General features: G+C 38.7%; 1 protein-coding gene across 1 annotated transcript in view; it reads right to left on the bottom strand.

The window, feature by feature from the left end:
* Window positions 1-8,568: 8,568 nt before the first annotated feature.
* The window catches only part of MLC1 (modulator of VRAC current 1), a 38,810-nt gene continuing 37,093 nt past the window's right edge, over window positions 8,569-10,285 (bottom strand). The window contains exon 12 of the mRNA XM_066589896.1: window positions 8,569-9,067. Coding sequence (XP_066445993.1) covers window positions 8,993-9,067 — 75 coding nt within the window. The 3' untranslated portion in view covers window positions 8,569-8,992. The remainder of the gene's footprint in view (window positions 9,068-10,285) is intronic.

Below are 10,285 nucleotides of genomic sequence, written 5' to 3'. Positions count from 1 at the left end.
AATGGGTTATCCCAAGCTAATGCTCATCACGTCTCCTGTACAGTATTACCAGTTAGAGTTCACTAGTGCAATATTAAATGTGTACTGTTCACAGTTAATAAGCAGCAGATGTAAATAATAGTAAATGATTTCAATAAGTTTACAATTCATGTAGGTAATGTTCAATATTTAAGTAAAACCGTTAGTTAAGAACCTATTCACATCACCAACTGAAAGTGCCAGATCAAGAATATCGTTGTGGTAAATACAACAGGTTGTAGTCAAATTTTGGTTTATTGTACCCTGGTGGCTATTTTAGTGAATTACACTAACTGCAATATGTCGTATGTCAACAGACCAATACGAAACCGTCAAATTCCCTCTCTTTCTATAGGACGACTCAAGATGCTGGGGCAAAATGGGAATGTTTTTTGCCTCTCCTGTAAAGTTTGATAGATTTGACATACAACCTGTTGCAGTTACCACGACGATATGCGGGACCCAGACGTCACCATAGGGACCCCATTGACTCCAATGGGACCTGTTTGGCTTCCAGCAAGAGCAGATACATTTTCTCTGACAAGATAGCCAGCATGCTGCACTATTTCATCTGGGATTTCATGCCAGATCTGCACTGGAAGTTTAGAACCAAGCCTCTGACTCAGATGTAAACCTAGAATAACAGAATTTTAAAATGTTATTGCCTCCCCCCCCCCCCCCCCCTACCCTTACTATTTTTGACCCCTAACCCACCATTATAAAACACTTAAAGAATATACATAAAAATTACCGGAAAAGATAACCAAATGACTTTTTGCTAGTGATTTTATAGTGCCATCATCAATAGCTAAGAAACACGTTTAGTTACTACAAAAAAATACAAAGTTCATCACAATGATTTGCTGCAGACATATTCTCCGCATGTCTGTGTGTGACAGTACAGTACTACTTTCAATCTTAAATACTGCGTATATACTGGTTCAGGAAAGGATACACTAAATAAAGACCCCAATGTTCACTTACGTGTGAAGAGAGATATTTTGGCTATAGACATAAAGATGTAGCCAAACTACCGCAAACATTCAGATTTTGTATGGAATTGTAACATTTGTCAGAAAAGGGCAAACATGAACAGACATTTCATAGAATGTGAAAGAATACTCTTTTTTACAATCATTTGTATGGTATGAAAAATGTTGAGCATTTGCATTGTCCCATATGTATTTTTCTCAGATTCTGAAGCATATTTTTATTAGTCAAAAATAACCTCATTTAAATTTTTTTTGTCTGCTTCAAACAATTTATATAAAAGTGAAACTAAGTCTCTAAACATATTACCCTTTTCATTATTTGTATCTGCTTCTTCTCTGTTTTTATGATACATCCTTTCCACCCATTCTCTTTTTCACAGGCAAAATTGGATTATTGGCTTGTAACTAGAGATGAGCGAGCATACTCGTCCGAGCTTGATGCTCGTTCGAGTATTAGGGTGCTCGAGATGCTCGTTACTCAAGACGAGCACCACGCGGTACTCGTCTCGATTAAACGAGCACTGTATTGCTGGCTCCATTGAATTCAATGGGCTAACATCGTTCTTCTCTGCCACAGCTGTTACAGCTGTGGCAGAGGAGAGCGATCTTTATGCTGACAGTGCGGGGGGGGGGGCGCTCTTGCCGCTATTGTGGCTTAATAGTGGGACCTGGGAACTTGAGATGCAGCCCAACATGTAGCCCCTCGCCTGCCCTATCCGTTGCTGTGTCGTTCCCATCACTTTTGTGAATTTCCCAGATTTTCACAAATGAAAACCTTAGGGAGCATCGGCGATATACAAAAATGCTCGAGTCGCCCATTGACTTTAATGGGGTTCGTTACTCAAAAAGAACCCTCGAGCATCGCGGGAAGTTCGACTCGAGTAACGAGCACTCGAGCATTTTGGTGCTCGCTCATCTCTACTTGTAACCAAATAAAATAAATATCCTCTATGAAACAAAAAACATCAATTTCCCTTTTTTCACCCGAATCATCCCTTACAATTATTCTACTGTACTATTTTCCTTGAAAACACTAAATCTTTAACTTTGGACAATCAAAATGTAATTGTTCTCAGTAAGAGAAACCACGTAATCCTATAGATATGATACCTTTTAATGGCTAACAAAAATACATGATGTTACAGCAAGCTTTCGGATCCTCTCAGGACCCTTCCTCAGATTTGGATGGGGCATACAGAAATACAAATGTTAACACATGAAAGGGCACAGAAATTGGAGACAGATTTGTACTTAAAACAATACCAGACAAGATGAGCAGAGAGTACAAATCAGTCTCCAGTTTCTGTGCCCTTTCGTGTGTACACATTTGTATTTATGTATGCCCCATCTAAATCTGCTTCACCATGCCAGAGGAAGGGTCCTGAGAGGATCTGAAAGCTCGCTATAACATCATGTACTTTTGCTAGCCATTAAAAGGTATCATATCTACAAGACTACTTGGTTTCTCTCACTGAGAACAATAAAACTTTACTGGCTAACATGGTACCAAACTTTTTTTTGTTTGGACAATCATAAATACTTCTTCGAACCCAATATATAACTTTAGTCAATTATACTTGCTCATAGTAATGCAGAAAAATAAATAGATTATTCTGGAGAGAAAGGTGCTGACTTACATATCCAAGTTTTAGACATTCATACAGCAAAGTTATTTGTAGACCTCTCACAATAGGTACCTTAGTACCACAAATGTGATTAAAGACATTTAATTGTTTTCATTTCCACAAAATTCTAAGAAAAGTGGATGTAATGTAGAACAGATGAGGTAGACAGGAAGACATAATATGTATTATGCCATGCCAGACCACACAATATGCTGCAGGGTAAAAAAGGACATCTGGTATAAAGATGAGCCATGGGATGTTTTTAAAACTTTACTCAAAAAGTTGACATGTAGTTGTTGTCTTTTTGCTTAAATGATTATGAGTAGAAATTGCAATATATTAAGTGCCATATGGAATAAAGATTAATAAAACATAACTTTAATCATAATGAAAACTGGAAGCTAGCATATGATATATTTCATAAACATATGAAAACAGTTGTACTAATAAATCTGTACTAGCTAAATAATTTTTACAGATTTATCAGCAATGATCAAGTAAAAATCTGAGCAAAATAAAGATGGCAGCGAGAGAAGAAATCATAATAAAAAAGGAAATTCTCACTAGGACCCATTGGGTGGAGGCAATGAACACGCTAGCCAGATTCGAGGAGACGAGGGCAGAGGAGGATGTTACGGTGGAGAGGTTCTATGCAACATGGCGACCCTGGCTGGACTTCAGATCGTTTCCCAGATTGGGGGAGTGGATCACCTGGTCGGGAAACTCGACATAGCCGCGTGGCACCCCGATACCGCCTCGTGAGCCGATTGGGGAGCGTTGACCCCTTTTTGGCGCTGAGGGTGGCAGACATGTTCATACTGGAGCCCTCCTGCCCTTGGGCGACACAATGTATGTCGCGTGGCATATGCAAACAGGTCTACAAAGTGTTGGCATAATTTCTTTCCCGAATCACCCACACCCTATCCCTATCCCCACACCCTCCTAACTCCCCTACGAGCTCTCCAGAGCACTACCCTTGGTTAATTCTTCTTTCGCTTTTTCTTTTATTCATCTTCTTACCACTTCCTGGACCCCTACCTCGAGGTGGGATAGAGCCCCTTCTGTAAAAGAAAATGCTGGGTGGAGGCAGGCCAGCAACAGACTCCACGGTGGTGAGGTAGTGGAGTGGGAAAGTGGGCGCATCATAAAATAAGTATATGTTACAAATGTACTAATGATTGAAATGCACCTCTTATTTAATTTATTGCTTGCCTCTTCGCCTCAATAAAAAGTTATTGAACTAAAAAAAAAAAGGAAATTCTTATAAGAAGATAAATGATCTGATTTATTATGAGGCCCTTTCAATGATTCAGTATTTTTTATATTTCTCTTCTGGAATGCATTGTGCTGAGAACTATTAAGGAGTTACCAGCCCACTTAGAAAGGAAGTGATCCCAGAACCGCTACAACAATTGTGTTTTGCAAGGCAAACAATCACCCCTCCCCTCAAGTTGTTCAGTCTTTCAAAGACTGAAGGAATGCCATTTAAATGAAGTGAAAAGCAAATGAACTAATGGCCATTTTATTGCAGGCTGAAACTCAGTGATAAACAACAAATGAACGAATAGTGCATGATGGCTTTGTAGTCACACGTAACGATTATTGCGCAAATTTGTTTGTCACAGTAATTGTGGTAAAAAATTGATGTGTGAGAGAGGCTTAAGGGATATCCTAGTGAGGATTAGACTGCAGGATTAAACCCCAATTTAAAAATGATTAGTCAGCACAAAATACATGGATTTAAGTGAATATAATTGCCCCAAAGGGGGTGAGTAGATTTGACATAAGCGTTACTATTATGGAGGTGCAAATGTAGAACTTAAAGAACAAGACCGTAAACAAAATCATGAGTTTATTATTGAGCATTATATAAAGACGATTAACATATGTGTAGTTCAGAGAATGCACGCACATTGAACCCTTTATCTCTAGCATTCACAATTTAAATAGCTCACAGATGCTTGGTTCTACTGGTAATAACATTTCCCAAAATATCGAAATTGGAAGGGATCTTACATCTTGAATGGATGCCATATTTACCACAAAGACAAACTTGACACATGTCTATGACTATAGTATTTTTAATGGGCTTTGTATTGTTTAATACTTTTGTTCCTGCTAAATTTTATAGCTTTCCCAATAAATCTAATGTAAGTATGAGTTATTGGTAAACTAACACAAACACCCTAGAGGCTGAGAGAAGTGCCAACTCTAGAAACATTCATCCGAGGAATATGCAGAGGGGACCAACATGTATTTAATTTGTACAAATTACATTATTTGCAAAAATAGTAATGGTGAGGCTTTATATATACAGTGCAGTTTTGGTGAATTGTTTGCATACTTTATGCTAAAATCAGGTCTTCATCCAAAAAAAGTAGAAATATAATTATTTTATGTATTTCATCTGCTTTTAATCTATTTCTAGTTTTGGATACAGAAAAAAAACACATGTAACAATTCATTGTAAAATCCAAAGCAAGTAGCAGATCCACAAAAACCAATCACATCGAAAACTGCACCAAAAAAGCCATACTGATTCTGAGATTTCTCCCTGCTCACTTTGTCTATACTCTCAGCAAGCAATCCCATGATGCATCAGCTCACCATCACATGACCAGCTACAGCCAGTACCATCTCTGCTTGCAGGGAGGACACTGCCATTACCTTCTGTATTTTATATTTACCTAAATAAACTACAGGCCATAATTTTATAGTCAGAAGGATGAGTTGTAATCCTCCTCACTATGTAATAATAACTAATAACTAATTAACAGGAGTCTTTAATCATCAGCAGAAACTGTGATATGAGTTTCTGCTCTCCCCACATGAAAAGTTTCTGTGGTAGAGTCCATGTAATATCATCACCCAGGAATTGTGCCAACTGAAAAACTAACTTCAGAGGACACTAAGTCAGAATGAGATCACATGACCCACCTGAGAAGCTTTGGATAGAAAGGAATAACTAACCAAGGTAATACTAATGAACTTATATATACTGGGGGCCTAGTTACATCTGTGGTGATTTTTTTTCATTCGATTGACCCTTTAAAGGGAATCTGCCCCCAGACCTATTGTTTCAATCAAGTTATTATTAAACATTGAGAAAAAAAAAATCAGGAAAAACAGTTTTCAATGTCTGTGTGTATTTAGATAAAATCCTAATATTTAGCAGTTTTCACTTGGGCCACTAAGCCCAATAATTGTCTGTACAGCAGCCATATGGACCATTGTGCAAGAAAACGGCAAGATGGAAGAAAGAATGACTAATCAACGTAATACTAGCCAACTTATATATACTGGGAAACTAGTAACATAATGAATGGGGGAAAAAAAATCACCGGAGCGGCCCCTATTGTGAAGCTCCATGTTGACACTACTTTACAGAGATATAGTCGGGAATTACCCTAATATATAGTGAGAAAAAGTTACAGGGCATCTGTGTAAACAGTATCTGCATCCATGTGGATTTTGGTGTGGAATTCCACAGCTGCGGATTTGGCTGCGTCTTGCAGTATAATTCCGTCCCATGTGAAAGGTCCCTAAGATAAAATCTATTGAGCTGGTACGTGGCCTGTGAGTCTAAGATACAATTCAGCTCCACGTAAGGGTCTTTCATGTGTATGGTGTTTATATTGTAGCACCAAAGCATTAGTTAACTTATAGCATATATGAGATCTTGCTGGGAGGTTGTAAATACTGAAAACTACAAAGGTATAATTACATGTAGACGTATGCATTTTTGGCATTGGTCACAGTTTTACTTGCAAAGCTATGTTAATCCCCAATTGTTGCTGTAACAAGAAATTAAATCCATGAGCCATACGATATCAAAACCACATTTTAGTAGAAGACCATCACGCACAGGTTGTAATATTTAGTGAGGTCATTTATGTTACCCTGCCAACCACAAAGGACGCCTTAGAGAACATAGGGCAGACTTACTAATACTGTCTAAAAATTAGACAGTGCAAACTTAAGCCCCATTTACACGGGATGATTGTCAGGCAAATGATAAACGACACTCGTCCCCACATGTACTCGCTCCCATGCTGTTGCACAGGAGCGAGTATCGTTGGCTCGCAGTTAGGCGGCTGGAGGAGATTTCTCTCCTCACTCTCCCACGCCCCTCTCCATTCACTTTAACAGTGGCCGTTCAGTACTGAACAGCTGCTGTTTATACTAAACGATCATAGTTCAGAATTTTAAGCTGCATAAAATCCTAAATGATTATCGATCAGTGTAAATAGCAGCCGTTCAATACTGAACAGCCACTGTGTTAAGTGAATGGAAAGGGGCGTGGGAGAGTGAGGAGAGAAATCTCCTCCAGCCGACCCACTGCGAGCCAACGATACTCGCTCCTGTGCAACAGCACGGGAGCGAGTACATGCGGGGACGAGTGTCAGGCATCTTTTGCCCAACAGTCGTCCTGTGTAAATGGGGCTTTAGACTAGACAGTCTTAAAATGTGCCAGATTTAGCAAAGTGACTCTGAGGAATGATAAATCTGGGACATCTTTAGACTGGCTTGTCTAATTTTATATCCCCTATTATATAGCTTAAGGTGCTTTTAGATTATTGTTCAGAAAAAAAAACAAAAAAAAAACGCACAAACGAGTAAAAAGCGAATTATCGTTCAATCTAAATGCGAGCCAACAACTAAACAACGAATGAGAATCGTTTGCTTTTCAATCGTCATTCATATTATGGCGGCATAAAAATCCTTGTTGGCTTGTTCGCTTATCGTTTGGTTTAAACGCATAAGAGAATATAGAAACTGAATGAGTCTAAATGATTATTATTTGAACGAGCCCACGATGCATTTGTCTGTCCAAACAGGTTGCACAAGTGTGAACAAATTAGTTGTGCTGTCACTTGCTCGTTGAAACGAGAATCGGTTTGTCTAAAAGGACCATTAGTGATGTCACATTGAGGTCACACCCGCTGGCAGTGAAACTATGCTCCCTTTTCAGATGTGGGGGAAAAAAAGCATGTTGCAAAGTTTTCTGCTGCGATTTGCACCAGAAAACTGGTGCATTTTTAAAAGTAAAAATGTGGTGGTTCTATGGTCTTTGGATCATTGGGTCATTCTCTTCTCATAATATATATATATATATATATATATATATATATATGCTGCTTCCTACATTTTCTACCTAGCACTCTGAGCGTAATGTAGCTTTATAGTAGAAAGCAAAAGCAGTTAAAAACGGCTTCTGTCTTCTCCTCCGGCTTCTCAGCTGTGTCTGACAGCCAAGAATCTGATCTGTTCCTGCTTGATTGCAGGAGCTTTAATCCCGTGCATACATTTGCTATCGGACGAGATTAAAGCCCAGGTCCAAGCACCGTATATATACAACGCTTGGTCCTTAATGGGCTTAAGGAGTTATCCAGGAATTCAACAAATTGGCAGCCAGTCATGGACAAGGGTTTACACCTATAGACCATACTGTTTGGTCCTCTTAGGCTGATTGGTAAGCCTATCAGGACTGAGTAGTATGATATTAGGCTCTGTTTTGATTGTTGGTTGAAAAGACTATCCCATTACTAACATTTGCTACAATTTGAGATGCAATAGGAGCCTTTCTACCAGTTTATGCAATCCATACTCAAGTGAGTCCATGCTCTACAAGCCATAGACTGTTTGTTATTGTGTTACATGATTAGAGGCCATGTTCAAATCCCCCAAAATATGAGTTCCAGTCAAAGTGATAGCATTTCATAAAAGAGAAGAAAAAACAAAAAAAATCCAAATGAACCAAAACCCATAACATGTGCTGACAGATCCTCTTTCATAAAAATATGTGGGATTGGAAAACTCACTAGATTTCTTACATCACTTCTTGCCGGTAATTTTAGACCTGGACAGAAAAGATAAAATAAATATAACAACATAGGAATTTTATTTTATACATAGAACATCTTGGGCTAATAGTTGTACATTACATACAGGAAATTATTTTTTATTCTAAGACACATTAGAAAGCGATTACACAAAACTATACAAACAAACTGATGTGCAGTCGAGTAGAGAAAAATAGGTTCTACAGAGCCAGTTAAAGGAATGACAAAGCCCAAGTCCTCTTTCACACGGCAGAACTTAGGTCAAGCTTTTGCATCAGTACTAGTAAGCCAAAACTAGGAGTGGAACCTACACATAGAAAAGCTACAAGGTAATGGAAAGATTTGCGCTTCTATCTTCTTCTGGACCTTCTTCTAGTTTTGGCTTACTAATATAGATGCAAAATTCTGCCTTGTAAAAGTGGCCTTCTTGTATAAAAGTACATGTCAGCCTGATGGGTCAGTGAAATACAATTTGGCTGTACAGGAAGTGCTCAGAATTAGGAGAAAAACAAGACTACTGGCTCATCTGTACCATAACAGCTTTCCATGCCTTTTCTTTGTCAAAGTCTCTAAGAGAATTGCTGGAAACCTGGAAAAAATAAATAAAATGAAGTATAAATCTCATTTAACAAGCCCTGTAGCTTTTGCAATAGCAATAACCAAATAAATCTATATGACCTACCAGGTGCAGTAACCTATCCACCATGCTGTAACTCCTCAATGGCTCAACACACTGCTCCTGACTTGTTAGAATAACCCCTCACATAGTATATACTGAACACAGTTAAGACAGACTGGGAATTAGTTATTTGGAAATTTGCTGCACACATTTGAAAGTCTACGAAACATTGAATATTGTACTAAACCAACACCCGGACATTCGTATTAATTTTAAGCAGCTATTGGAGTCTCCTGGATTATAAACCTAGCTTGTCTTTCCAACCCTACAAATGATGAAACGGACAAAATTGGTTTCTTCCTCCTTGGATATTTGAGTTAATCCATTTTTTTTTCCTATTAGCTGTTTGGCTCACTCTAGCACTTTCCATCTTTTATGCCCTGTTATGGTTATGATGATCTTTATACTTCATTCCTGGCTAGCCCAGCTATCAGCATGGAAACGCTAACTGTAAAGAAAAAATGCCACCACAGCAGTAGTTCCGCAGATCAATACTTAGAAGCCTAGAATGACAAATGTAGTTTTTTGAGTTTGATATAAAGAAAGGAAACAGAAATTCCTTCTTTAAACTTCCCCTTCTTTTTGGATCTATTCCTGGCTTTGACTCCGACACCAAAACCCACATCAAAAACTAGAGGTATACTTCCAGAACAAAGCATGTTGTCTGCCATATTGTTCCGTCATACTTGGAGAAATCATTGTCCTAACCTTAGAGGTGTTTGTCAATCTTGAAAGTTTTCATCAATCTCATACCTACCAGTAATATGAAGTAAAGACTGTAGTAATATCAATAAGTGGTAGGTTAATGATATTCAAAATACAGAAAGGAATGATATATAGTAGGGGCAAAACTATAGAGGATGCAGGGGATGCAGTGGCACCCGGGCCCAGGAGCCTTAGGGGGACCATAAGGCCTCTCTTCTCCATATAGGGAGCCCTGTACTATGAATAAAGCCTTATAGTTGGGGGCCCTGTTACAGGTTTTGCATTAGGGCCCAGAAGCTTCAAGTTATGTCTCTGTGCAGCATGGTTTAGGTATGGGTACAGGTACAGATAGAGGGGGGCCCCAGCTCACTATTTGCATCAGGGCCCCTGAGCCTTTAGTTACGCCCCTGATATATAGTATTC

The sequence above is a fragment of the Eleutherodactylus coqui genome, chromosome 2, assembly GCF_035609145.1.
Source record: "Eleutherodactylus coqui strain aEleCoq1 chromosome 2, aEleCoq1.hap1, whole genome shotgun sequence".
NCBI classification, from domain to species: domain Eukaryota; kingdom Metazoa; phylum Chordata; class Amphibia; order Anura; family Eleutherodactylidae; genus Eleutherodactylus; species Eleutherodactylus coqui.
This window is presented reverse-complemented; position numbering and strand designations above follow the sequence as displayed.